The following is a 27,639-nucleotide window of genomic DNA, read 5'->3' on the forward strand; positions in this document are numbered from 1 at the left end:
ATTCCGAAACGGTGCATTCAGCACGGGGCGGAGACTGGTTGGTTTGTAGCAGCAACAGCAGCAGCCGCCCCAACCGACTCCTCCTCACAAGGCAAAGGCAAAGTCGGTCCAGAGGCATCCAAAAAGACACGGTCGTGTCAGCGGAGCTGTCTCCGGACAGAAATGGGAAGGTATGAATGGACGGAAGATGCGGAAGGTCTCTACCTTGACAGGATGCAGGATGGGCCACGAGCTGGCCTGCATTAGCCTGAATGGTGACTTCCGTGGACGCTTGGAGGCCAATTTTTTCTTTTATTCTTCACTTGCGGCTTATACTGTACGGTACAAGTAGGAACAGTAGGCACAATGGGAGGTGGTTCCGGGTTGTGACAGTATCTACCTAGGCATGTAAGTTAGAAAGTGATCAACTGACACACGGTGGAAAGTGGAAGCGAAAGCCTTTCTTAATTTAAACCCTCTGAAAGCTGGAGTTGTAGAGATAACGGACTTGGACTAGCTGCGGAGGTCGAGCTCTGGGCCGGAGGTGACGATGTTCGGATTTTCTGTCTATCTGTCCAAGCTTCACTGTCTTGCGTATCTAGCACCTTCTCTATGTACGGAGGAGGTAAGAAGAAATGGCTAGTGACGATGGTGGTGGGAGTTAGTGGTGGTAGCCAAGTGGAAGGACAAAGGTGAAGGCAAGGTGAAGGTGAGAGTGTGTGGAGCGCAGTGGCATTGGGGCTTCTGCTCTTGTCAAAGTCCGATGCAAGCTTGATGCCACTCTCTGCAACTCTCCGCTACTCTGGGCATCTGCTGCTTGATCTTGTCCTCCCAGCTCTGTAGATCTTTGTCCTACTCACGTCCCACTCATACGGTGCCTGCCAATCCCTCGGGGTGTGTGTTACGTGTTTCCTGCTCTCCATTTTTGCAGGCGCGATTGCAATCGACATCACCTACTCCATCCCCCAGCCTTTCCATCCGCAGTCGTGGACAAAGATTACTATGGATGATGTATCAGGGCCGGCAGGTACCTGACGAAGGTGGAAACCCTGGAAGCTCTTGCGAGCTTCGACTCCGCTGAGCTGCCCTCCACCGCCCGCGAGCCAGCCTCCAAGTCCGCCAACCACAGCGTCAGACAGACTCCCCCGGCCCCTCCACATTCGTCACCGTTCTCTTGTGCCACAAGACACCCAACCACCACACTCACCTGGGTGGCCTCTGCGTCTAGCGGGGCTACTATCGGGGCTGACGTGCGTCCTGACACGAGGTCCGGCCTCTCCATGATTCGCTCAGCATCAGGTTCAACCAAGCTTTTCACCGCACAAGAAGCCAAGATCGCAAGAGGTCGGCAGAAGGGTTCCCGGTGGGCACCGAGTGCATATTGACCAGGTTTGTTACGGGTCAGAACAAGCAAAGAAAGCGGCGGGGTTGGCCAATGACACCAACAACACCACCAGCTAGCGTCCGAGGATAGTAACAAGTTGCTGAGCCGCAGGCTGGGCTGAAGGGCCTGCGGCTGGAATGGGCTCTGCGCCTCCACCATCAGCAACCTCTCGCCTAATTCTCCCTCCCTCTTCATCGGGAAAATCCTTCAGGACCTTCCAATCTTCTCCTCATCTGGTGAAGCCCTCGCTCCCGCTGACGGGTTTACCTCGTACAGTTTTCGATGCCCAATTGGACGAATTGAATGCTCACATCAGACCGATGCCACGGGCTGTTCCTGCATCTGGCCTAAGGCGGTTCCCGAGTCGCCGAGAGCTCGTCGTTGAATCCACTCGGGCACAGGATGGCCGACAAGGATGAAGTCAGGACAAGAGCCTGCACAAAGCTAAACTTGTGCTGAACGAAGCAACCGGTCCGAGCTACCTACAAACGAACCGAGTGGAGGAAGCCAACCAGTCGAGTGGGCGGAGCGACAGAGCCTAGCGTTCCTGCCACTGCTATTCCTATCCTCATCCCAATCCCACATGATCAGAGCCCGAAAAAAGAGGCAGGCAAGGCATCCAGCCTACTGTACAGCTCCCCTGCACGCCTGTTGCATTAAAGCAAGTCGCCTCCCACTCAGAGCAGAGAATTCTTCCTCCTCCAGATCATCAGTTCAGCTCTCCAACGAAAGAATCACTCTCATTTTACACCAAACAGGCCACTCGTTGTCCTAGCTATATATAATACTATCACTCAACAACACAACCACACCAGACTAAGATTAATTCAACGAACTACAGAAGCCTTTCGTTTTTCACATCTACATAATCACTCGCCACCATGCGTTTCTCCAGCATCATCGCTCCAGTCAGCTTGGCCGCTCTGGCTTCTGCCGCCCCAGCACTCAATGCTCGTGGTGACTCCTCGTGCATTCCTTATAACATCGCCATCGCCATCGAAACCCAGTGGATTTCTACCCTGACCAACTTCGACACTGCCACCGCAACCAACCTACTCGCCCCTGAGCTTGTTGACACCTCAGACTCCATCAACTACATTGCTGGCATTCCTTTGGGCAGTCCTACCTTCCCCAGCGCCCAGGCATATATTGCAGGCCAAGGCGCTCAACCACCCATCGGCTTCACCATTCTGGGCACAGACGTCGTCACCTGCGATGGTTATATCGTCCTCCGATGGGTCGGTGCTGTTGGCAAACAGATCTATCCTTCGCAGGGTATCACGATTTTGAAGGCCGTGCAGAAGGGTCCTGACGCCACCGTCGGACCCACTGGCTGGCAACTCGCCGAGATTCACACCGAATTCAACTCCGCCGCGTGGATTGTTGACATTGGTGGCACTTGCCCTCCTCCCTCCGGCAATGCGCGCCTGTTGAGAAACTAAACGGTCTTCGTGGAAGGACGGGGAGGTGATGGAGGAAGGTCGGGATGGATAATAGACAAGTGAAACGACAGAAATGAGGAATGCATCCAATGCCCGAAAAGCATCATGTCGCATTAGCAGCTCTTGGTTATTGTTTTGAACTGGAGAAAATAGGTAATGGAAGTCAAGCCCCAACAAATAGGGCGTTTGTTTTTATCCGTTGTACGGGGTATATACCGTACGCTCTTGCGAGCATTAGCGTGTCGTTTTTATTGCATTTAAAACATGGGTACGGAGATCCCCACAAGGAAATAGCAATGAACTGATCAGTGTCCACTACCCAGTGTTCTCGTCATGACTTGTCCTATAGTCTGTCTATTTTCCTGCCTGCATGTCGTCGCTTTGATGGTCAGATTGTTTGATTGATCAATACCCAGTACACAGATAGATAGAGGTGGACAGAGAGACTGGTACCGGATAATCCTTTCTCTGCAGATTTGGCACATACCCCTCGCCGAGTACACGTCCCGCCATGCTGCGCAAGTCCTCCTATCCCTTTCTTCAACTTTTCCGTTTTTCCTTTTCCACGTCAATTTTTTCCCTCTGTTTTGGGTGGGAAGGCACGCATGGGAGAGCATTGTTCGTTTCTTCGGGCAATTCGCACTTCTGGGCGAAGGCGTGTTTGGTCTGGTCCTCATCCTCATCCTCATCCTCATCCTCATCCTGGGTACCTCGTCCTGACTGATACTGAGGTCAAGTCAAGTCAAGTCGAGCATGAGGGTTAACTTTCGCTTTACGTTTTTGGGCTTTTGGCCTTGGTGCTGCGAGGCCGTTGGAAACGTCCTCTACCCATCCACCACCCGCACTGAGTACAATGACGAGGCCGGACGAGGCTGACTGTACGGCGAAAAGCACACACGCACACATCGATGGAAGAGGAAACATCCTTAATAGTCCACCGAGAATACGGAGAAGAGGTCTGGACTTCCACCTTCGGTGGCCTTAATAAATGCATCAGCACCCGTTTTCATAGATGGAGATTAATCGATTCGAGTATATCAATTTACGCATTCTTTCTCAGGTGTATACAGCCAAAGCTCGCGACCATCAGAACAAACTTCGCCCGCTGTCGAGAAATCCTCTTGTCAAACGCCCTTATCTAAAGCTTCTGCAGGGTACTCCACAAATATATTGGCGTCTCATTCATTTTGCCTTGCCCGTCAACGTCTCGTGACGGCTAAAATCAGAGTTGTTTCTTCCACCCGGGTTCACCCTCAGTGCTTCATGCCGCAACCGCAATCTGCAATCGCTTCGGCCTCGCGTTTTCTATGCTTGTAATCCCCGTGGTATGCGTCCAGTGATATGAGACTTCCGTCTTCGTTGACTGGCAGACCGCGGGGACCCATCCACTCTCCCCAGTCCTCCTCCATATCTCCGGCCAGAGATGATATATTGACCTTTTTACTTTTCAATTCCGCCGTGATGACTCCGAGATCTAGGTCCAGGTACTCTGCAATAAACTCACCAACGTCTATATTCTCACGGTTTCCCACTAATCCCGGCGCGTGACTCGGGTGTGAAGCATAAATATTCACGTCCACCGCGGAATGGCCATGCGTAGACCACCCGATCTGCGCGCGGCGCGATATCATATCTGAGAAGTGGTACAAGGGAGGCCAAACCGGTGTGGCATCGATGATGGCATCAATCTCCTCCTGACTAGAGTCTGATATGCCGAGGCTAGAGGTGATCAGATCACGCAGCTTTGACTCGTCGTCCTTGCGTGAGGTATCTGCGCTGGAGGAGAGATACTCGTTCCACTTGGCTGCGAGGTATTCAGTCGAGTGTGTAGCGTTGGCGAGGACCTCGGGGAACCAGCGGTACATGGGATACGTTTCATGTAATTGGCGGGCTGCGGCAAGACCACCTGTCTCATGGTCGGATGTCGACACTAGGATGCCGTCCGTCTCGTCGTATTCTAGGAAGTCTAGAACGGCGCCAAAGGATTCGTCGTGGGCCATAACCTCGTGTACTTGGGCCCCGGGATCGTTAAAGTGTCCCGCATGATCGATCCTGGAGCCTTCGATCATGAGAAAGAACCCCTTATCAGAGTCCCTTGTTGCGGCCGACAAGGCTTTGAGTGCGAATCGAGCCATTTCGGCTTGGCTTGGATAAATGTCGGCGACATGCACTCTATCGATTTCATATGGAACGTCTTTATTTGCAATCAGGGCAAGCAGCGGTAGTTGTGCATCATCTTCTGGGTTTAGATTGTCAAAATCTTTCTTGTTGTCAACGTACGTGAACCCGAATTTGTCCTTGGCCATGGCAACGATGTCCTTGCCATCCGCTCTGCATGAACCTTCGGTTGTGTTGGGCAGGAAATGACATCTTCCACCGCCGATCATCAAGTCCACAACACGACCTAGCGGATAGTTACCTATCATGTGTTCTGCAATAAGATCTTCATATTCTCTTCGATTCGCGTGGGCGGCAAAACAGGCAGGAGTGGCATCCGTGATCCTTGTAGTGACGACCAGTCCTGTCATGTAACCGGCTCTTTTAGCAGCCTCCAGGACTGTTCCGCATGGGGTGTGATCGGGTAGAACAGCAATGGCCCCATTGTAACTCTTGAGTCCGCACGAGAAGGCAGTGGCACCAGCAGCCGAGTCGGTCACCAGACTGCTGCTGCTTCGAGTCCTCGAGGAGCCAATATGATGTCTGTCGAGAATCAGGACGTCGTCTATAGGCAACCCGGATGTGTACTGTCTGAAGCTGCGGGTCATTGAGAGGGATGTTGGGCCCATGCCGTCCGAGACCATAAAGATCATGTTTCTCTTGCCAGATGGTCTTCCATCCGGTCCCCATCCTCCTGTTCTGGGCCTCGCCCGTGCGACTGTGGATTCATGCTGATACACAACACCTAGAATGATGACGGTTACAGTTGCAAGAAGAGCCCAGACAAAGAGACCGATTTCCCTCCATTTTCGGTACTTTTTAGCATGGGATCTATCGGTTGGCTGACCCGTGAGGAGCGCGTCTTCCTCTTCGATATCGTTCGTAGACGAGGTGGGAGAGGCAGGCCGGGCGAGCAGGGGCTCTTCTCGCGTCATGGTGACTGACTGCTCTGGCTCTTATATGCAGACTGGAGGCTGCAGAGTCGAGCTTGAAGAAGCCATACAACAATTAATGTTGATGAGTGTCTCTTTGCCCGGATGACAGTGACTGTATATGTCAAGCGCAAGCGTCACAAGGGTCAAGAAGGGTGCAGGCGCCATTGAGGGACCTGGTGACCCGATTAGGGCTTAGCGGAATGTCACGTGCAGCGAAAGGAAGCCTTGAACGGCCATATGCGCTACCCTTTCTATCCGTCCCATACATGCTCTTCCTTTCATGCCTGCCGACTCAATCTCGGGCAGTCAAAGCCGGGCCTCCTCCTCACCTTCATATTCTTCAGGATGTTTGTGTCACCTTGCATCTATGTACGTTGCCACAGCTGGAGCAGTCCCCAATCACTCACAGAGGATGACAGCACAACCACCGAAGTACGAGGTACGGAGTACTCGACCATCCTGATTAATCTGTGCGTATCATTTGGAGGGACGTTCGGATTGTCCTTGTAAGTTCCGATTTCCGAGCCTCATTAGAGTTGACTACCTACCTCGCCACTTACGGTTTCTCTCTCTTTGAACTGCGCCAATCTCTACATGTTTACAACTCCCGAGTACACCTTGCTGGGCACAAACTGGTATTTTGACCGCTTAGTCTATACCGCGAATCAGACCTTTCCACGAAGGACAATTGAGGGACCACTTCAATACTTCAAATTTTTTCTAATCGTTTGAGAAGGTAACACTAAGCCGAGTGGCCGCTACCCGCATTTCCACTGTCTGCCTTGTCGTGTACAAAGCAGAGGCGGTCAAGGGCATAACATTTAGCATATGCAGCATGGCGCGGAACTCCACCGAAAACGAAATGTCTGTGTGTTTGGCCAGCCACAGGTGTTTCAGGGAGTATTATCCCCTCGATACGATTCTCGACATCGGAGGTGAGCTCCAGGTGAATGGCTGATCAAAAAATTCTTCATGTTTTCTCCAAACACCGTAGGTTGCTTCTAGAGGTCTCTGACTTGATCGACCACCGAAGGGGGTTCATATCCAGTCCAGGACTTCTCGAAGAAGTGTGCGAGCTAATCTTAATGAGGGAGTTTCTGGGGCGTGATTGGAAAGATTGTACTCGGTACCCATGAAACAGCGTCGATCGGGCCGGGCGACTCTTTGAGCACTTAGAATCGACCGACGTCTCATTAACGCCTGCCGCGATTTGCTTGAACAAAAGGTTGGTGTTCTCTGAGTCCCCGTGGGGGCGAGGCTAAGCACCGAATGTACCCTGTACTGAGCATGAAATGAGGCCCTCCCGCTATTTCCGATCAGGGAGACGTCGATCTTCTTGCCTTTCAATCTGGTCATCACCAATGCTGTGCTCTTTTTAGTTGTTGTCTTCTTCGTTCTGTGCCTCACAGGCAATCACAGGTCCAGCCAGCTTATCTCAGAATGAATACGTGCTTAATTAAGACATGCTCGATCTCGAGCCGGAAGACGTTTACCGTACGAGCACGACAGTGCTTGACCAGCTTTATGATTTTGTCTACCTTTCTGCAAGTCGGCTAAGCAATCGTGTTCAGATTCCACGAGGCTTGTACGATCCACTGAGGAAACGCAACAACTACTGTTTTCCAGACAACGCAGCAGCCTATTGTTCGGACAACTATCTCTGCTGTACCGACACTACAGAGAGCACTGGATGGTGCTGCCTGCTGTTGAGAACTCTCAATGTGCAACACCTACGTAAGTCAAAAGGCCATGATTCAAAGCTTCCAGGTGTTCACATCCACGTCCACTATTACCTCGCAAATTTTCGTGCACGTCACATGGTATGAGACGTCTTATGCCACTGAAATCGTTACGGAGACTGTGACGAACATCGACGTGGCGAAAGCATCAAATGGTGAAACAGCTACCGTGGTAGATGCAACCACAGTGGGCATACGAATGGCCAACAGAGCTCGCCACTTACTTTCAGCCGAGACCGCAATTCCTCCATCCAAGTCCAAACCAGTTGCTTTGTCTACCAACTATGCGTCTTCCTCGTCTCAAGCCCAAGGCGTTTACGAAGACCCCTCGCAAAACCCAATCACCCCTTTCGTTGAACCGAGCCACGGTCTCAGAAGATCCAGGCTATCACCACGACTGCCATTGTGTACACAACGATTCACGCCACGACGATCGTCGACTTAACGTCCACGATCATCTCTACTGAATATCGCACGAGCACAACGACAAAGGAGGTCACAACGACATCGGCGCTAGATGCGCAAACCACTGTTCACATAACTTCCACCTCCATAGTCAGCACCCCAACTAGCAGATATACCGCGAAGCAGACAGCAGAATGGTGGGCCCACAGCAAATGTACGACATGCAACATCCACCGTCGAAGTTGGCGGCATATCAACGACGTCATGACATGGGTGTTAACGAACTTCCTCACGACACAAAATAGATGAGGTATGTGAAAGGCGGTTAGGGCCAAATTTAATGTCCGGCATATCCTGTCTTTTTATACCGCGTACGGATATGTATCTGCCCTCGATCGGGCTGGGATTAACATGATTGTGCTCGTATGGGCACCCATGGCAAATTTCAAATCCCATGAACCCCTTCGACCAGTGGCAGGCTGGTTGATGATATCCAAACTATGCATGATGGATGAAGCTCGGTTACTGCATCTGCCCAGATTGGTCGTGATTTGACCGGCAGATACCTCCAGGATTCCCCAGGACGGTCCAGACCGTTCTGCCGCCAAGCTCAGCCTGACGAGAACACCACGGGCTTTGGATGGTTGAAACAGGATGGAGGTGACAACCCGCGAAGAGCACGAGCGCAATCAACCCTCTCAAAGGCCGCCATTTTCAGTCATTTACGGCCATGCAAACTAGATCTAATCCAGAAAGACGGTCACAGTGCGAACTGGATGCAGGATGATGGTGCTTACCTTTAGATGAGGATGGTGAAGGGATTTCCACAGGTCACAAATTCGAAATGTAATAGAACCAATCAGAGGAAATGGAAATATCCCTACAACAGACAAGGCAGACGGCCGCAGGATATATCCTATTGCCGCAAGCAGCCCTGACAGGGCTGACCGGGCCAAGCTGATGCTGTGGGCGCGTTCGCTGTCTCCACCCCCTGATCTGTCTCCTTGGCGGGCAATGGCGCCATAAAAAGGGATGCCCACGTAATAGATATGCTGGTTAATTGAAAGGATCAGAATCAACCAAAACGAAATGGATTTCTCTGTCAACCTGTCTGTTGTGTTTTTCTTCTCTCCTTCAAGTCTGTCATATTGTTCTTTTGCGAGTGCTTTTTCCCCCCCAAATTTGGCATTGAGGACTCTTCCGTGCTTTGTTTTGAGATGGAGGGCGGCCGGTTTTCAGCCTTATGATCGACAATAAGGCTCCGCTTTCGAAGGGGCACCATCACCGACATGGGGCTCAGGCGCGATCGGGACCTTCACGACGAAGACGCAGTTTTCCAGTATTTGGCATTACAAAAATTAATCGTAGCAGCCTCTCGGCCTGTCTGCAAAGAAGCCTTTCAAATCCAGCGCTGGACCCCGAGGCCCGGAAATCAGCCTCGAAAGTCCCTCTAATTGCCACTGATCTAGGACGTTCAGTCACCCCCAGCAACTTGAATAGTCATCGATTAACTGTTGCATAAGACGCCAACCCATCCGCCGTATTTGTTCCTTCCCCATGGCGCCTAATAACCTGAGCCCATAGTGTTTGCATTTCGAGATGTATGAAATCATTTTCACACCCTTTCATTCATTCGACTGTCCAGACTTGCTTTCACCCTAGGACGAGTGATACCAATGTCGTCATATAAAAGAACATTTGAAGCCGCCAGCAACAAGCATCAAATTTTTTTTAGATCAGTTGGGCGTACTTCGCCGCGGCGAAAGCAGCAGCGCCAGCAGACAGCAACATGCCAGCCCACACCATCATGCCTCGCTGGGCACTCTTCTTCATGAAACCTTCCATGGCCGCAGCATCGTTCAGCTTGGGAAAGGGAACATCCTTGGGTACGGGGACGCCCAGGATCGCGCACAGGGGCTCCCAGCCGTCGCGGACGTCATAGAAGAACAGCTTCTCCTTGGGGACGACCTTCTTCAGATGCTCGATGTGTCGGTCCCACATGGCTCTGGTCGGTCTCTTGGGCTCGCCGGGGCGGAAGTACAGCTCGCCGACACGGCCATCGTCGAGGGCGTCGTGGTATGTTCGGAACCATCGCAGGGTCGGAAGAGGGGCCAGGATCCAGGACAATACGGTCAAGTTGCCCTTCTCCACGATAGGTGCCAAGCTGTTCCACCATTTATCGGGATCACGGACAGTGCAGATGACTTTGGCGTCGGGGTAGATCTCCATGAGCTCCTCGACGAAGGCGTTGGAGGGCAAATCTGTGCAGGCGACATATCCATCCAACATCTCCTTGACGCCCTCATTCAGGGCTTTTCGGTCGGCTTCATTCTTCACGGGGGTGTGTTTGATGATCTCGATCCAGCGCTTGATGTGAGCCTCGGGGGAGTTCAGCATCTGAGTACCACCGTGGTAACAGGGGCCGTCGAGGAGGTAGGAACAGGCTGCTCCGAACGATGTGGTTCCCGTTCTGGAGAGACCGGCGCCGATGACTTTGAGGGTCTTGCCGCCCTCGGGTTGGGATGCTGTCTGACCCATGTCGTATGTCGTCGAGACGCGCAGGGAGAGAAGGTCGATGTTCTTGGAGAAGGGGGGAATGGATGTCCTGACGGGAGACTAGGCAACGGCAGTGATGGATCACTGATGAGCTTGACAGGTTACAGCAGTCCAAAACACAACGAAGGGGCAGACACACAGGCGAGGAGAAGGAAAAATATGGGTTGATGAAGTTGGTCCACGAGGGGCTGGGCAAGACTTATCTTTGTTTTCTTCTGGGTTTCCGAAGCGCGAACTCACGGAGTAGGCCTGGCTCTCTGTCCTCAATTGGCAAGGACAAGCTCAGCCATGCTCCATGCTCGAGCGACAAGGGCTGCGGTGGGATGGAAAGTTGCAACAACCCTAATCGGTGCCTAAGGAGCAACCACGAGATTGAACTCCTGTGTCGCGCAGCTCCACTCTTGGACGTGTTCGGCCCCTGCTAAGGCAACTACCCTGTTAGACCGTCTTTGAATCGGTTCACCATGACCAGTTTTGACCAGCAGCGTCAATGCAAATTGGGCCATCAACCGCCTCCCGAAGAGGGTCCTCCATGCTGAGACGGCGATGCTGACGGCTGATCTGACTGACAAGAAACTCAAAAACTCTCGCAACCACGAGGGACAACGGGTAATCCAGCGCTGGTTCGACGACCAGGTTGCAGTGCAAACGCCCATTCGCCCTCGACAAGCAGCTCAGCCTTGGCTGCCACCAGGAATTTCTAAAACTGGTCTTTTCGTTTCGAAGCAGATGTACACTACAATCTTGGCCCAGCTGAATGTTGTGGTTGCGCAGTCAGCTACCCCAGCAATGCTATACGAGTTGCCACACAGGAACACCCAACTCTTTTCTCCTCTGTCTGACCAAAACAAAAAATCCTCCATGTGACTTCGAGGCGCACGGAATGCTACATACGATGAAACAGGAACGAATGGCGAGGCCGAACAGTGGAAGTTAGTCGAGGAAGATGGGGAACAGGTTCGGAGCAGGAGAGGCTAGACCAAAGCCGCTGGCCTGAGGAGAGACCGATGGCCAATGATGTCCAGCGACAAGGGCGTCAAGCACCGACAGCCGAAAGCAACCTCAGCAAGAAAAAAGGGGGGTGCAATCATCAGCCTGGCGATAATCTGGCGATAATCTGGCGACAATCTGGGCGAACCCATTGTTGGGCCTCCAGAAAAAAAGGCTGGTGGAGTTGCTGGTCAGTTGGTTGCCGCTTGGCGGCTTGCCTAACCACGGGGCACACTGCGGGAATTTTCCATTTCCACTGCAACGAGCAAACCAAGGCACCACCGAGTACAGACCGCAGCACCAAAATACCCCGTATTCCTCCAGCTGAGGTTTTGGGCGCTCCCTAGGCCACCCCCCCAGTACGCTCCTCGAGACCATTGTCGCAATGCTAACCTATTGTAGAGTACCGAGGACCGGCGGCCTGGCGCAAGGGAAGCCCACAAACAGCGGATGTCGGTGGACAACATCGTCAATCTTCGACGCGCTGTCAAAGTCGCTGTCCAGCAAGCCACACCCGTCACGATCGGCCACCGCTACTCCGAATGGTTCCTCCTATCCTCTGGACCTTCTAACGCTATGTATCTCCTTGGTCCGTGATGGCCCGTATATTGACCTGGATCAAATCCCTCCTCAATACTCCGTACTTGGCGAGGCGAAACAAAGGACACACGCTAGGGGGTTAACGGCCTGTTGTGCCACGCCCGTGACTGGTTCATTTGCCACACCAGCATTGAAGATGCTAATTCAGGAGGATTCCCACACCCAGATTCTTGGGCAAAGAAAGCAATACGCCGTTTTTGGCTCTCCTTGAGGCTGCAGAATATGATACAGACCACACCAAGCGAGAGACCTCTTCGGGTAGTGCTTATCGCTTACCGTCACCCTTCAATCCAGTGCGGACCGGGGCGGCCGTGTTCGCAGCGACATCCCCCTTGGGTTCAATCCTCATAGGTATGCCTAATTGGACGCCGCACTCGTTCGGTAGTGTTGTGCTTTGGCGCGTCGAGACAACCATCGAAGCCGAATCCGACACCCTTGTGCCTCCCGACAACCGGCTTTCTCCTAAACGAGATATACCAACGGCTTCCTGAGGGAATCAGGATTGTCGCCAGGAAATTGGTCGAGATGCTCCTGAAAGTCAGGGTGTTCGGAGCGGAGTCTGGCCCAATGCTCCAACACCGCTGTTCCTGCCATGTGGCTGGGAGGCGTTGCAAGACATGATTACCAACGGCGACGACGAGGTCACAGAAGTGGCTCAATGCAGAACAGGCTGATGTGTGGTCGGCATATGCTGACGATCCAGGTTTGATGTCCGACGACCGCCATGCACGCCACGAAATAGTCAAGCGGAAATTCCCAAGAAAAAGTCCGTCTTCTCGCTTTGAGGGTACGAGATAGAAATGTCCGCATCTTCGACGCATGGGCTTTATGTAGGTATGGAGCCTGAGAGACATGCAATTTAATCTTTGGCCTGCCGGCAACCGACCTTCTCCCAGCCACCGATTGCCTGAGTCCCGATCTACAATGGGGAACAGGCTAGCGCGAGATGGGAACACCACGCCACCTCCTGTGTGACACAGGTTACGGAGCACTAATTCATGCACGACGATAGTGAACCGTGGGGCTCTCTCGCTGACAAATCCTCACCCCTTCCTTTCTGCCTTGCAATCCCATCCCATCTTAGGACAGACAGAGTACTGTGGCCTGTTTTGACGTGGGAAAACAAGCATTCTGCAGTCGGTACAGGCGAACAGCCCTTTCGTTCTTGAAACTTTACGGACGACACTATAACCGCCCTGACCATTCTTGGCACCACGCGCCAGACAGATCGTCACTCGAACGGCCAAGCTTCAGCTCAAGACTTTCATAGCTTTGGTAAGTTCAAGTTCCACTCTCGGAGCCCTACGGACAAGCTCGTGCATAGGTAGGTGTCCGTAGTGCACCTCTCGAGCCGACTTGTTTTTGCGTTATTCCTCTATCGTGCAGGTACGTGGTTACAATGGAGTAACGCATATGGTCGGATCTCGGAAATTACCCCCAACACATATGTAAAATGATGTGGAAAGGGCACAACTGCACCATCTACTAGCGACGCGAGATGTTATCAGACATCAAGTCATAGTGCACAGACTGGTCAAGAAATGCTCCCATGCCGCTGAGCTTTCTATAGCCACAGTCAACGTGGAGGAATCACTGAAAACGCCCAAAAAACAAAAGCAGAGAAATCCGCCAGGTCTAGACCAAAGCAGTTGTTTGCACGGGGCGGAATCTGTTCCTTGCCAACAATTAGAGGGAGAATAACGGAGGCGGTCTGCAAATCACAAGTGGGCATAGAGAACAGGCAGATGTGTCACTTGGGGAGGACATGCGAGGGCTCCTGAAAGAGGCGTCCAGGACCATTAAGCCAAAGCCAAAGCCAAAACCAAAACCAGACATCCTCCTTCCACCAGAACTATTGTTGACGAAGCGAGCTGGCACCGACACCACTCAACTAAAGCATGCGGACAAAGCGATTCAGAAACTCCTCATGCAGGCTGTCGCGACTCTAAAAGGGTGAAAAAACATCGAACCGCTCCAAACCGCAAATTGCTAAAAGGAAGCGATTCTGCTCTCTAAGCGGATAGTGGTTCTCTCCTCGTATTCGAAAGTCCTTAGTCCGCAAGATCAGCAGCGGTGTGGCCGCCTGTCCCGTCTTGCATTTCAGCTAGAGCTTCCGTTCACGCCCTTGCCCCGTTCTCCAGGGACTGCAAAGTCTCACTGGTCTATTTCCCCGGCTTGATATTCACGCTCGTCGTTCTCAGGGCCGAGAACGCCCAGCAAAAGGGCGAAGGTACCTAGCCCCTGTCAATGGGGCTCGAAGCCGCAAAGATTTTTCCCGCCTTCGTGTCCCCCTTACGTTTGTTTATAGTACTGAGTGAAGTCGTGTTCGATGCTGGAATATTTCTGAGGTTTCTCACAGATCAGTCACGAGGGTCCTGCTTTTGACGTGGACACGAGGGCAATCGTGTGACTAAACTTACCAACAGAAATGCTCTTGTCGCTTCCCCGTTGCCCTCCAGACCTTTGAGCAGCTGGAGAAATTTGTCGGTCTCTAGAACCGTGTTGGGGTCGGTGTGCATGATCCTGTTCATGTTCTTCATGGACCGTGCATCCACATACTTCAGAAACTTCTCTCGGCGGATGTCGGCGTACAGGTCAAGGATGCTCTCGTCGGCCTTGCCCTCGTACAAGCCGGTGAGGCAGTCGGCCAGCGCACCGACGTCCAGAACTGCCGTCATACAACCATAGCCACCGAATGGGTTACACACGTGAGCGGCGTCGGCGGCGAGGATGATTCGTCCCACCCTCATCTTCTCGACACAGCGGTTATGGATCCGGAACTGGTCGGTCTGGGTGATCTGATATTCGCCGGGGTCTGGATGGCCGGGCAGTAACTTTTTGAAGGCGTTGTTTCGCCGCTCAAGGTACTCCTCATCAGAGAGACCGATGGCGCTGTCTCCGTAGGTTACACGCCACAGGCCGCCCTTGCCTCTTTTTGCAATCAGACCCCAGAAGTCCGGGTCGACCATATAATTGCCTCCGTCCCAACCATGTTTCTCGAAGCCGTCATACCAAACCTGTTGCTCCGATCAGCTATGACGTCTGTTTACAACACCAGGGGGGAAGAAGGCCTTGGGGAGAGAGACAGACATTCTGGACCATCAGGCGGAAATCAAATGTCTGACCGGGCCATTCTCTGCCAAACAGAGATTTCCTCACTGTGCTGGTTGCTCCATCGCACCCAATAACATAATCGGCGGTCATCCTCTTTTTCTCCTTGGCTTCCCCTTCTGCACCAACCTCGACATCGACCCAGGCAGACCTGTCGTCCTGACCTGTACCAACGACTTTGTGGTTGAACTTGACCTCGACCAGCCCGTTGGCCTTTTCCAGACAGTGCTTATACATGATTTGGATGATCTGGTTGAGCGGCAGGATCGTCATGCGGTCTGGGTGGTCTTTAACGACGGACAGATCAATGCCCGTCAGTCGTTCATGGTCGCTGACTCGACGCCAGCAGATGCTGGGAAAGCTAGCGATGCTTTGTTCCCGGATATCGTCGAGGATGCCTGCCCGACGGAATATCTTGGTGGCAGGGACCCCATATTGGGTTGCCCTGAGTCGCTCGTCCAGTCTATCCCATGACTCTAACACCAAGGACGGGATGTCGTGTTGCGAGAGTAATAGAGCGAGGAGCAACCCGGCCGGACCGGCTCCGACGATTATGACCTAATTATGAGCTGGTGAGTTCCCTATATGCGTATCGAACAAACACCCTGCCCTCGACGGGACAATCGAAGTTGAGCAAGGATTGCTGGGAATCAGCGTTACCTTTTCAAATGGTCTCTTTGGTTCGATTGAGCCCATTTTGTCTACCGGTCACCAAACCTCGCAGGTTCGATATAATAGTTGATGAGACGCTTCGGCGAGCTTTACTTGACTATATATTTATATCAGACAAGAGGATGCTTATGGAATCGAGTTGGCTGACAAGCTCGAATGCGGGCAGCTCGCGATGCGGAACATTCCGGCTTACCGTTCTTGCAACTTGGGTGGTCTTGGTGGTCTCTATTGAGAACGAGCCTCAGGAAGAAACCACACGCCTTGAAAGACCAGTCATGGATTTCCGGAGTTGGAGGTCAGCTTCAGGCGTGGATGGCGAGACGGATGTGCCCTGAATGCCTCGAGCCTGGGGGCCCATCAGGGTTGTCGGACTGATTTCCGCCATGGGGTGAGTGCGAGCGTGTGTATTACAGGTTGCTTTGGGGCCACTTTGGTCAGATGGTCATTCTAGAATTGACGGACCGACACGCATCGACCCGGCCGAGAAAGACAGCGATGGTGATGGTGACGGTCTCTTATTCCCTTGTCTGCTTCTCATGACTCGCATTGAAGTCACTACCGTATAAGGCAGTGGGAGGGGCCCCGACACGTGAGCTTAGAGCTTCGGGAGGAGGCGAGGAGGATTCAGCCGCGTGGGAGTCCTTATCACACTATCATCGAGGACGTCTATCAAACGTGGGAAACTTGAATCTGGAACAAGAGGATACCCATCAACCACCCAGCGACAAGGACCAAGCACGTCCAGAATGGGTGATGGAACATCTGGGGATGCACAGCCACAGCACGCCGCCATTGAAGGGACCTCCCGCCACCATCTCTTGACTCTTTAGCCGATCTGGGTTTAACGGGTATTAACGGGCTTCCCCAGGCGTGGCAACTGCCCTTACGGTAGGCACCTGGGAACGTCCATCCCTGGCCATGTTTCAGGCGCCGCGTCACGCAATGGAACCCCTGGACTGCCCCGGACCAGTCACGGCGCTCGTGGGCCTGGATCTCGGGTCCTACGCACCCGCTATGTGTGCCTGGGTCCTCACCAGACTCACCTAGAGCCACTCACAGACAGGGCGCCGACACTGGAATGGTCAACACCTTCGTCAATCCAAGCATAGTAACATTGGCTAAGTCTCTTTTTCTCTCCTCGCCTTCGCCTGCGCCCAATGCGGTCTCCTTGTAACATCTCAGCTCCGTGTCACTCGCCATTCCTTGCTTCCTCGTCTCTTCTTTGTCCTTTTCTTCGTACTCCGACCTCATCATCAGTTGTAATCCCATCTTCTTTGCATCCTTCTTTATCTACAGCGCCCCTTTCACTCTCGCTAGCTTCGTTCGCTGCCTTCTCCCGCGAGTGCTGTGGCCCCTTTGTTCGATTCCAACCCCCAATTTCCCGCAGATTCCGTCTCTCGCTCAGCAACATCTGACGAATCTTCAAACCTCGTTCTTTGTGCCTCGGACGACTAGAGCATCCCCACCTGTCGTGATACTCAATTCTGCAATAACAAATCTTTTTGTATTGGGCTCGGGGCATTCATCGTATATTGGTGCGTGGTGCCGTCGCCCTTTCATTGACGACTGCATACGCATCGACCGACCGAACCCGAGAAAACGAAAACAAATAAAAACACCGCAATGGCGGGCCGAGTCTTACATTCACTCGTCTTCATTGCCACGGCGTTGGCACCCGCAGTCTTTGCTCAGACAAAGTGTGGCGGTGGTGTTCTATGCCCATCAGACACTCCCTGCTGTTCGCGTATGTCCATTGACCCCGATATACATGTCGTGTGACGAACAAGATCGAGATACTGACAATCAATGGGGTGACAGAGTATGGCCAATGTGGTGTTGGTGCGTATTGTCTGGGGGGATGTGATCCTGTCAACTCAGCCAGCCTCGATTCCTGCGTGCCCGCACCCGTCTGTCAATCCCAAACTTATAACTTTAATAACCTCGACCGTGTTATGCCCAACACGAAGTACCTGGGAGATGCTACCCAGGCCGACTGGGTTTCCTCCGGCAGTCCCTTGGAATACAACAACTCGGTGCTGCTGACTATGGCCGAGGGAACAGTGGGCACACTGCTAACTAGCACGCATTTCGTATGGTATGGCAAGGTCGGTGCCAGGTTTGCCACTTCTGCTGGTGCTGGTGTGGTCACTGCGTTCATCCTGCTCGGTAACTCCAAGGACGAAATCGATTTCGAGTTCGTCGGGACGCAGTTGACAAGTGCCCAAACAAACTTCTACTCTCAGGGTGTACCAGTCTGTAAGCAACACTCTCAAGGGTCTCCCCCACCCAAATGGGAATAAGCCTGCTGACTGGGATTCTAGATACCAATGGCGGCAACACTACCGGTCTTTCAGATGTTCATGCAAACTTCCACGACTATGAAATTGACTGGCAACCCGACAGCATTACTTGGTCCATCGACGGCAATACAGTCCGCACCTTGAACCGCGAAGACACCTGGAATGCGACGGCAAACCGATACTACTACCCTCAAACCCCGTGCCAAGTGCAGCTGTCCCTGTGGCCCGGCGGTCTCCCATCCAACGGCGAAGGAACCATTGAATGGGCGGGAGGTCTTGTGCAATGGGACTCGCCGTACATGACCAACGGCTACTATTACGCCCAGTTCGACTCGGTCTCGGTGCAGTGCTACGATCCACCTGCCGGTGCGAACGTGCAAGGCACCAAGTCTTACATCTTCACTGACGCGGCCATGACCAACAACACTGTCGAAGTGACCAATGACAATACCGTGCTGAAATCATTCCTCGGTACCGGCACCAACATGTCCGCCGGCTATCCCAGTGGCAGCGCCAGCTCAAGTGGCTCGTCCAAGACAAGCGAGCCGGCCACTATTCCCGGTCTTTCTGGCGTGGGCACTGGCACCAACGGCGGCCGTGGCGACAACACCACGAGTAGCAGTGGAAACGACAGCGGCAGTTCAGGATCGGGAGATAACAGCGCCAGCGCCACCGGAGCGGCCTCGACGGGGTTCGTGCAAGGTGATGGGGGAGACTCTTCCAATGGTGCGGGCCAGATTGGCGGCAACAGTGAAACTGTGCTCAAGGGAAGTCTGCTTGCGGTTGTTATTGCCGTTGTTGGGTTGTGCATTTTGTAATTTTGGGAAGCTTTGACGGCATATTTGATAATCTCACAACGACTTTTGAGGCACGTTGAGCAAGAAGAGGTCGAGCTCAAGCATGTCAGATGTAATGTTTTTCCTTTTGTGCATGGTGGTGCATTGCATTGCGATGGGTAAGGTATCTTTCTATCCATGTAGGCGGGCAAAGATGCAGGGTGCATTGGAGACATGTACTCGGGACTATTTGATTGATCCCGAGTCTGGTGGCATTCCACTCGTATTGAGGAGGTCTGCGTGAAGAGAACTCCGTCCAAATAGGGGGGAAAATTACCGAATAATATATGTGAACATGTCCCAGTATGAGAGTCTCAAGTTGAAAGCGAAGCTACGAGCACTGTAGTGGCGGTAGATTGATATTACGTTGGAGTGTAGCTGTCCATACTACGAGGTTCGATTGCGTATAGCTATTCGGTGGCGGTACATAGTCCCTGTTAGTAGCATGGCGCTCCGCCCGCATTGCAGACGGCCTACGGCCTATTACCCTATACGATCAAGTATGATGAAGTCATGGTTTCGCAAACACCATCAAACTGCCGCTGGTAACCCTTTTCACGACCGACCTTCTACATCACCCCAACGACGGCGATAATTCTGGGTTCAATGGACGGATAATGCGGCGTTCCTCCTGACTCCTGCCCATTCAGTGCCTTTCTACATCATTCGCGCACAGAGTTGGGTCTGCTGAAAAATCCTGAATTAGCCAGGAGCTCTCTCTCCTGCCTTGCCTGAGCTTGGGCCTTTTCCGCTCTTTCTCATTCTTGTTCCCTCACTCCTCGTCAATTAGAGCCGACCTTCACGATGCGAGCTCCTGCTCCCTCAATCGACCTCCTCCGGGCGCTTCGTCGCGCCGCCGCCGCCGCCGCAGCAGCAGCAACGGCCTCGTCTCTACATACGAACCCATCTCAAGCACAACGCCCCCTAGTTATCTCTCTCACACGACGCCAAACATGCTACACTCTACCCTTTCGGGCGAGACATGTTCGTCCACTCTCTACAACCGCCCCAAGCCGCCAGCAAGCGTCTTCTTCTTCCTCTTCTTCCTCTAAACCGGCCACCCCGTCTCTAACGCCCACCAGCCGCTCGAGACAGATCAACCCTCGCGCGCCGAAACACCGCGACCGTGGCCCCCCTTCAAAAGAAGACACGCAGACGGATTTCTCCAAAATGGACATTCTGGCCAGCGCGGGGGTTGAGGAACCCGCCACATCCATCGACGCCTGCACAAGCGATGGGTTTCATTTAAACAATGGCGTGCAGACATCGGGCGGACAAGGGGTGATACTGGTGGGCGGAGAAGCGTTTCTGTGGCGGCCGTGGATGCCTACAACTACTAGTGCTGCCGCTACCGATGAGGCCTCCTCTGGCGGGAATGCTGCAAGCAAGACGAGCGGAAGCGGAACCGGAGAATACAAAGGCTTTACGGTGTTTCTCGACCCCCGCGGGATGTTGAACTTCCCGCCGTCGACTCTCGGCCTTCTCTCACTCCTCTATCCCAAACCAGACCTCCTCCTCGTCGGCACGGGTCGCAAATTGTGGATGCTCTCTCGCGAAACGAGGAGATATCTGTCCGAGGAACTAGGCATCAAGCTCGATGTAATGGACACGCCCAACGCAGCAGCCGCCTACAACTTGCTGGTTATGGAGCGAGGGGTAGAGGAGGTAGGTTCGATTTTGATACCGGAAGGATGGATAGGACGGTAGAGGGCAAGGCAAGCCAAAGCTTGGACGTAGTAGCAGAGAGGAAGGTACAGCGACGAATGCCGGAGAGGTATTGACGGGATCTGTGAGAGTGGCGCCTCGCCGATGGAAATGGTGAACCCCGGAACGAATCACAGTATCTAAGAGAGAGAGAGAGAGAGAGAGAGAGAAGTATGAATCCAGGAACGCACCGGTAATGCCGTCCCAGTATCCCCTGCGCATATGACGGGCACCACCAAAGGAGTGTATAAATCCATGGATATGTAATATACTGAAGTAAATGCAGGCAGGCAGATGTATTGAATCAAGATTACGATGTATATCTCATCTCGCATGACGGTCCATGTTCTGCGTTCTGTATTATCTACGCTCGATATTGGACATTCGACATTGGAATATACATATACGATATATCCACATACCGAGCTCTCCACAAATATGGCCCAGGACTCCAGGCCAGACGCTACATTCCTGGATGGTCGTCACTCACTTCTGCGCAGTATATATATGCATATAAGCAGCGCCACCAGCGTCGGACATCATGTTCGATCGATCCACACGAGCAAAAAGCTGGGCACAGGTGGAAGCAAGAGTGTTCGAAGTGTGCAAAGCGCGTCCGTATGGACTCTGGACTGGAGACCAAGCTCGTCAAGGGCACCACACGCAAAGACACGACGGGCCCAAATGCATCGGAGCCCGGGTGAGATGGCTGTACAGTCTTTACTCCTCTCTCGGCTCGTGGTTGCTCTATTACTTACTCGGTTGCCGACATACCGGTATGTATGCTTTACTTTTCAATATTATCGGCATTAGACAAGATGCAGGGCAGCATACTCGTGCAACCGCTCTCCCGTTTCGACAAAATCACGACTTCTCTCAGAAATAGCGGCATAATTCGGATAGGCGCCGAAGTCGAACAACTCGTCGTCCTGCGCGCCCCAGTTGTCCACGGCGTTGAGCTTGAACAGGTTCCGCGTGGCGGCGTCGAGATGCGCGTCGAGTTTACGCTCCTCGAGCATGATCCAGATGAATTTCACGACGTCCGGCGCGAGCGTCCTGCGCGTCGAGACGTTGGCCAACACGACAATCGGCGTGTGGAATGTCTCCGCGACGCCGGCCTGGGCCATGTGGTCGACGAGATTGAACGCGCAGACGGAAGCGGCGGGCATCCAGGCGACGCCGAAATAGGTCAGGCCGATGGTGCGCTGGCCCCATTGAAAGAGGCTCGCGACGCAGTAACAGGCGCGGATTATTTTGCCCCTGGCGACCTCTCGTCTTTTGGGGCCTTGTTCGGCCGGCGTTGCGCGAATGACGAGGGCTTGTGCGGCAATGTAGAACCCGTAGTATGCGAGACTGTTTATTGAACCCCCAAAAATTAGCCATCCACGGTTCAAAAGCAAGCAACAAACTTACTACAGATCGACCTGGGGATCAGCTAGACTTGGAGATGATTCGGGCTCGCACCGCGCCCTCAGGGGAAGGGACTGATATCAGCCCAAAAGCTGGAGCTCAACGTCGGCCAGCCGCTCCAATCTCTCCTCAAGGCCGAGGACGACGTGACGGGGCAACGGACTGTCTGGTGGATTCCCCATCAACACCAAAGGCAACAGGTCCGCCGCATCGATGTAGAGTCGAAATCTTTCGTTGTTTACTGCATGAGGGCAAAATGGCGCACGCGGACCGGGGCTTGGGTATGGTTGCCACGAGGCTTTCGGTGGCTAATTCCTGCTCATCGTACGGTGCGCTGCACGTCGGGAGTCGTAAATCAAGGGGTTTCATCCATGCTAAGGCGACTTCGCTATACATACAACCCCAAACCTCTCAGTCGGTTCTCGCACAATTTTCGGCTTGCGTGTGTTTTGCATGATGGACTCAACGTTTGAATACTGAATGCTGCCCGCAGAGCCAGACTGGACGATCGCTGGAATTCTTTGGTCGTGTACTCGGGCTCTCCCCGTCGCAAGCTCTTTTTGACGTGTCTCACAAGCTCAGCTGCGATGGTGACGGATTCGCTAGTATACAGTGCGCCCGACACGATCTTTGCCTAGGAAGACGGCACTGTGGGCAAAGAATTTCAGTCGGGACAGTGGGGAGCGCAATTCTGCAACGTCGTCCATAACTCACCACGAGAACAGTGAAGGCAAGCCCTGCAAATTAGCCAAACTTGCCTTGCCTTGCTCGAGGTTCCATAATCTCGTCCACTTCTGTTCCATGTAGTGCATCGCTCTGGTCGAGCGGTCTTCCGGGTTGGCAAAGGCAGCGGGATGGTCGGTGTAGTTCTGGGCTGCTTGCTCGGGGACAAGCGAACATGATGAATGGATGTCGGAGATGAAATTTACTTAGGCGTGCAACCAGTGAAAGCGAACTGACTAGAAAGGGAGAACAGAAGTGGCTGGTCAAATCCTTCGACTTCATCGACTTTACAAATACGTCTTGGTCGACGACCGGGTAGCAGCAGTGATGCCGGGTGAAATAAATGGAGATCAGATGTGATACCGCTTCGTCGTCCCAGGTGATTTCGATCTATGGGGAAGCGGGCAGACGGATGGGTGGATCGTCAGTCAACGAGGCATTGCCCATAACAGCCTGTCTCAGCCGCGTGCGTGATCTGCCTCGAAGCTCATTGCGACTGAGAATGCTTTTGGCATACTGGATTATCTCTCCACCGGCCGCCCTGCGTGGACGAGGCTGAGTAGCTCACCAGTAGACCGCTCATCTGATGACCGTATCGAGCTCAGTATGGTGTTGGGAGCGAGCTTGGTCCACCTCCCTTTGATTTGGTCTCTCGACATGCCATGCAGGCTCTTGACATCTTCTTCCCGTGTGTCTCCCTTGTTGCTGGTGAGTTGGAGGTCGTCTGCGGTGGATCTTTCGGAATGATTGTACGCTGGTCCGAAGGCATAACCTTTTGTAGAACATGGCCGATGGCTAGAGCGTTAGGGGAAAGACAGAGGGCGAACAAAGCAGGACTGTACCTTGGTCCGAAGGTATAACCTCTTTACAACATGGCCAGCGGTTAGACCATCAGGGGAAAGATAAAGGGCGAGCTAAGCAGGGTTTACTATTTCCTCGCCGTGTAGTTCGACGGGGACTTGGTATTACGTTTGACTAATGAGGACACAAGATCCTGAGTCCAGTTCAATTACATCTCTTGCCCAGTGCGGAGTGCATGCGATTGTGGGTCCGCTGGGTCTGAGGACGTCAGAGAAATACTCGTTATATATCGAGGCTGATCATGGAGCTGGAACGAGGCTGCACAAGGCTGCATCACCCTCGAGCACACTTGTCCCCGCGACACCGCCAGCTGGACTTCCCACAGTTGTAGCAGAACTCACTCCCGCACCGACAAATCATATGGAGGCATCCCGCGCTCCGCTCCACCATGTTCTTGCAATTCGGGCACTGCATCCACTTCCTGGTCTTGCTCAGGCGCAGCAACGCTTGGCCTCCGCTGTCCTGTTCGCATACGACTCCAGGATGTACCTTCTGTTTGCACAGTCGGCAGGTCTCGGTCGAGCACTGGGAACACAGTGCCGTGTCGCCGACGTACTGGACCGGAGGGATGAAGGCTGAGCATCTCCTACTATGGCAGTACGTCGGGTTGGGGGTCGTTAGTTCCTCGACCACGGCCGTGTACGCGCTGTGAACTTGCGCGGGAAGCCACCGACAGACAACACTCGGCTCGGCCTGTTTCCTGCAACATTTGAACACTCTCCTGTCTTTGACTGCTGTTTGGACCGCTGTCTCCAGACAGTGGCGACAGTAGTAATGCTTGCATCCAAACCGGCACATCTGGTCCTTGGGAGCCAAGTCGGCGCACACGCTGCACTCGGCTACATTGGCTAATTGCTTCCTCATTTGTTCTTCTTGTCTTGGTTGCTCCCTGTCCGTTGTTGGCAGCCTGCACTTTCCTGAAGTTTCGCCGGCACGTCCAGTGCTATCGGAGCCGTCAGGTGCCTTGATGCCTTGACCCTGATGAGATATGTCAGCCGGGACTGGTGCTGGTAATAAGCTAAGCGCCAGTCGGAGTGTCTTTTTCAGCCATCGAAATGGATTGACCCCCCAACTCTGGTCTTGTGCGTTTCCTTCTCTCTCCGGCCATGTTGAAGGACAAGGCGTCTCCGGATAAAGTGACTGCTCCGTCCAGGTGGGAAGTGGGTGTCCCTGCTTGTCCGGCGGAAGTCCTGCCTCATTCTCAATCTCGGAGAAAGCGCGAGCTAGCTTCTGATTAGTCTCGAACATACGGTCGTCCTCTGTCTGCATTTGGCTTTGAAAGCGCCTCATCTCTTCTGGTGCCTGTCCTTCTTCTCTCCTTTCTTCCCTCGCCGCGACCTGCCGTGCCGTACCATGCTCCTGGCGAACAATCAAGTCGACTTCCCGATTCCATCCGTCTTGATACTTGTGGATCTGCTCGAATGTAGCCTTCATCTCTTCTTGGTCTCGCCGATCGGTCTCGTCCTGGTCCACCTGCATTTCTTTTCTCTCCTCCGACAAACGGCTTGTCTCGGCCTTGAGAAGCATCTGATGGTCTTGGGGAACGTCCCCAGTAAGTTTCATGGTACAACTGCGATCCACTTCGCATTGATGCTGCTGTTTCGAATCTGGAAGGTCAGCCCGCAGCCCATCAGGCATCGCCTTCAGCCCCGTATGATGTTTACCCTTTGTTGCAGCCACATGATTTTTCCATTCTCTATTCCATCCTCTTAATGCCAATTCCTCCTCGGATTCCTGCAGAGAAGGCTCGATTCCCTGATTATCTTCATATGCCTGCCTCGGATTCCCAGCTGGACAAGGCAGATCGAGGTGAGATCTAGCACTACTCGGGTTGAGCGACATACTCACATTTGTACATGCATTGGGGGCGTATGCTGTGTTTTCTGACGGTAACGGACTGCCGCCAAAAGCTTCCGACAATGTGTCGCACGGAGCTACCTCTGAGGTTGGGTCTTTTGATCTGGTATGTAAGAGACCTTGTGGGGAATGGAGGTTGCGATGTTTGGCAGAATTTACGAAAACAGGAGGTTCGGCATATCGTGGAATGCCGCTGGAGGCTTTATGTTTGTGTTCAATTGCATGGAGCCGACTTGCAATCAAAGTACAAGGGACCCTCTTTGTAGGATATGACGGGCCTGGCTCATCAAGGCAGTTAGGTATGAACTGTTGACCTGTAAATGGATTGATGTAAGGCTCGTAGTCGACCAACTGAGCGGCAGGATGGATGTTGCTGCCTTGAGACAAGGCGCTCGCCAACTGCCTATCTCCCGAGGAGGATTCGATCAAAGCAACTCTAGATTTGATCCGACTAAGAACTTCTTGCTCGTTGGCCCCATCCGTTGTGTTGGAAACGCCCTTTCCATTGCGTGGTAGATTATGGATGGTATTGTTGGGTTGATTTTCGATAGGATAGTGCATTATCGTAAATGTATCGCAGACCATCTCATTTTCCTCCTTCTTCTCCATTCTGGGTGGTCCAGTCGTTGATGATCCCAAGTAAGATCTTCACAGTCAATCTCGTGGACTTAACCATGGCTATGGGCTATAGTTGTGACTGGAGGTGCGGGAATGTGCTCAGGTGAGTTGTTGACAAGATCAAATTTTGCCGTAGTCTCTATGACCAACCCAGACACAACCGCTTCAGAGCCACCATCGTCGCCTCGTAGCGTGAGAAGCCATCTGCTTATGCTGTGCAGGATAGTGATGAATGAACAGAAGTGGGCAAGGATGAGAGAAGTCGACTTCTGGGCAGAGTCCGAGGGTTTTGCGGCTCTAGGCACACAGTTGATAGGGGGGCCTGTCCGGCGTTGCGGGTGGGCTGGCCAAGTCCGTCAAGCCTGTCAAAACATTCTCCTTAGAGAGTGGAGTGCCGACGAGAGCTCTGCCGATAGGGAGCTGTCTCAAGCCCGAATCATCATACCTTGTCACAATAAGCCCAGGATGCGCCTTGCTCTTGTCCTGCCCCTCTCCGGTTGACAATACTTAGGCAGCAGCTGGAGAATCGATCGGACGTGCTAGCATGAGGCGACGAATAGTCTTCGAGACAACAACTGGTTTATTCCGCTTCAAGTCTAGCTGCGGCCTGATACCCAACGACTCAACGATCTCGCGGGCAGTGAGCAAGTCATGTCAACAACATTTCTTCCGGTCGAGTGATAAGCGGAGGATACCAGAATCAAGATCGATTGGTTGCTAGTAGTTAATGTGGCCCGATTTATCCATTGGGCGTTGAAAATAGCGTCTTGGTTAGGCTGACGCTTCCGCAAGAAGAGGCTTTTCGCAGAGAACTGGCCAAGCAGATACAGTATGTCCTTCATATAGCTCGAGGTTCAGCCGACAAAGCAGAGAGAGGCGTCTGTCTGGTCAGGATCCCTCGTGTCATCGGAGACACATGCGTCTAAATGCCCAAATCGTAAATCTAATTGCGCCCAGTTCTCCGGTTGCGGTGCCCTGCTATAGAGCTTTTGCCATGCAAGGCGCAGTGGTCATCGGCACATCAATGGTCTTTTACTGCAGGCACCCAGCATGAGATGTTTCGGTCGTGTGCTAGAAATCCGTATCTATCGGCAGGTGTACGCCCCGTTATCACAGCATCTCTCCTGAGTTCGTGTTTCAACCAGGCGTTGGAGTTGCCCATGCCGAGGATCTCCGAAGACCGAGTTCTTATTCTTCTAAAACGACTTTGAAGATAGCTCGCTGGCGCGGTTTCATTTTGTGAAAGCGACGTTGCAGGACATATAATTGTATCTAGCGGAGAGGCAGGTGCTGAATCTGAGTAGAATCTTGAAAGTTATCTCGGGCCTCATAGACATGATACATATTGAGTTCAAAAGGT

At 53.0% G+C, this 27,639-nt stretch overlaps 9 protein-coding genes across 9 annotated transcripts; 4 read left to right on the plus strand and 5 right to left on the minus strand.

Annotated features, from left to right (window-relative positions):
* Window positions 1–2,244: 2,244 nt before the first annotated feature.
* Z519_09281 (uncharacterized protein) lies at window positions 2,245–2,805 on the plus strand (the record flags this gene model as incomplete). The annotated part of the gene is made up of 1 exon (XM_016767005.1): window positions 2,245–2,805. The coding sequence occupies one exon, from the start codon at window positions 2,245–2,247 to the stop codon at window positions 2,803–2,805; it is 561 nt and encodes a 186-aa protein (XP_016616521.1).
* Window positions 2,806–4,058: 1,253 nt separating this feature from the next.
* On the minus strand, window positions 4,059–5,897 carry Z519_09282 (uncharacterized protein; the record flags this gene model as incomplete). The annotated part of the gene is made up of 1 exon (XM_016767006.1): window positions 4,059–5,897. The coding sequence occupies one exon, from the start codon at window positions 5,895–5,897 to the stop codon at window positions 4,059–4,061; it is 1,839 nt and encodes a 612-aa protein (XP_016616522.1).
* Window positions 5,898–7,646: 1,749 nt separating this feature from the next.
* Window positions 7,647–8,081, plus strand: Z519_09283 (uncharacterized protein; the record flags this gene model as incomplete). The annotated part of the gene is made up of 1 exon (XM_016767007.1): window positions 7,647–8,081. The coding sequence occupies one exon, from the start codon at window positions 7,647–7,649 to the stop codon at window positions 8,079–8,081; it is 435 nt and encodes a 144-aa protein (XP_016616523.1).
* A 1,691-nt stretch (window positions 8,082–9,772) lies between these two features.
* Window positions 9,773–10,579, minus strand: Z519_09284 (uncharacterized protein; the record flags this gene model as incomplete). Its single annotated transcript, XM_016767008.1, has 1 exon — window positions 9,773–10,579. One exon carries the CDS (start codon window positions 10,577–10,579, stop codon window positions 9,773–9,775), a length of 807 nt encoding a protein of 268 aa, XP_016616524.1.
* Window positions 10,580–14,479: 3,900 nt separating this feature from the next.
* On the minus strand, window positions 14,480–15,994 carry Z519_09285 (uncharacterized protein; the record flags this gene model as incomplete). Its single annotated transcript, XM_016767009.1, has 4 exons — window positions 14,480–14,530; window positions 14,608–15,204; window positions 15,278–15,856; window positions 15,959–15,994. 4 exons carry the CDS (start codon window positions 15,992–15,994, stop codon window positions 14,480–14,482), a joined length of 1,263 nt encoding a protein of 420 aa, XP_016616525.1.
* Window positions 15,995–17,922: 1,928 nt separating this feature from the next.
* Z519_09286 (uncharacterized protein) lies at window positions 17,923–19,088 on the plus strand (the record flags this gene model as incomplete). The annotated part of the gene is made up of 2 exons (XM_016767010.1): window positions 17,923–18,226; window positions 18,292–19,088. The coding sequence occupies 2 exons, from the start codon at window positions 17,923–17,925 to the stop codon at window positions 19,086–19,088; spliced, it is 1,101 nt and encodes a 366-aa protein (XP_016616526.1).
* Window positions 19,089–19,910: 822 nt separating this feature from the next.
* On the plus strand, window positions 19,911–20,813 carry Z519_09287 (uncharacterized protein; the record flags this gene model as incomplete). The annotated part of the gene is made up of 1 exon (XM_016767011.1): window positions 19,911–20,813. The coding sequence occupies one exon, from the start codon at window positions 19,911–19,913 to the stop codon at window positions 20,811–20,813; it is 903 nt and encodes a 300-aa protein (XP_016616527.1).
* An 806-nt stretch (window positions 20,814–21,619) lies between these two features.
* Window positions 21,620–22,589, minus strand: Z519_09288 (uncharacterized protein; the record flags this gene model as incomplete). Its single annotated transcript, XM_016767012.1, has 2 exons — window positions 21,620–22,163; window positions 22,384–22,589. The coding sequence occupies 2 exons, from the start codon at window positions 22,587–22,589 to the stop codon at window positions 21,620–21,622; spliced, it is 750 nt and encodes a 249-aa protein (XP_016616528.1).
* A 1,488-nt stretch (window positions 22,590–24,077) lies between these two features.
* Z519_09289 (uncharacterized protein) lies at window positions 24,078–26,270 on the minus strand (the record flags this gene model as incomplete). The annotated part of the gene is made up of 1 exon (XM_016767013.1): window positions 24,078–26,270. One exon carries the CDS (start codon window positions 26,268–26,270, stop codon window positions 24,078–24,080), a length of 2,193 nt encoding a protein of 730 aa, XP_016616529.1.
* Window positions 26,271–27,639: the final 1,369 nt, after the last annotated feature.

The sequence above is a fragment of the Cladophialophora bantiana genome (genome assembly GCF_000835475.1).
Source record: "Cladophialophora bantiana CBS 173.52 unplaced genomic scaffold supercont1.15, whole genome shotgun sequence".
Taxonomy (NCBI): Eukaryota; Fungi; Ascomycota; class Eurotiomycetes; order Chaetothyriales; family Herpotrichiellaceae; genus Cladophialophora; species Cladophialophora bantiana.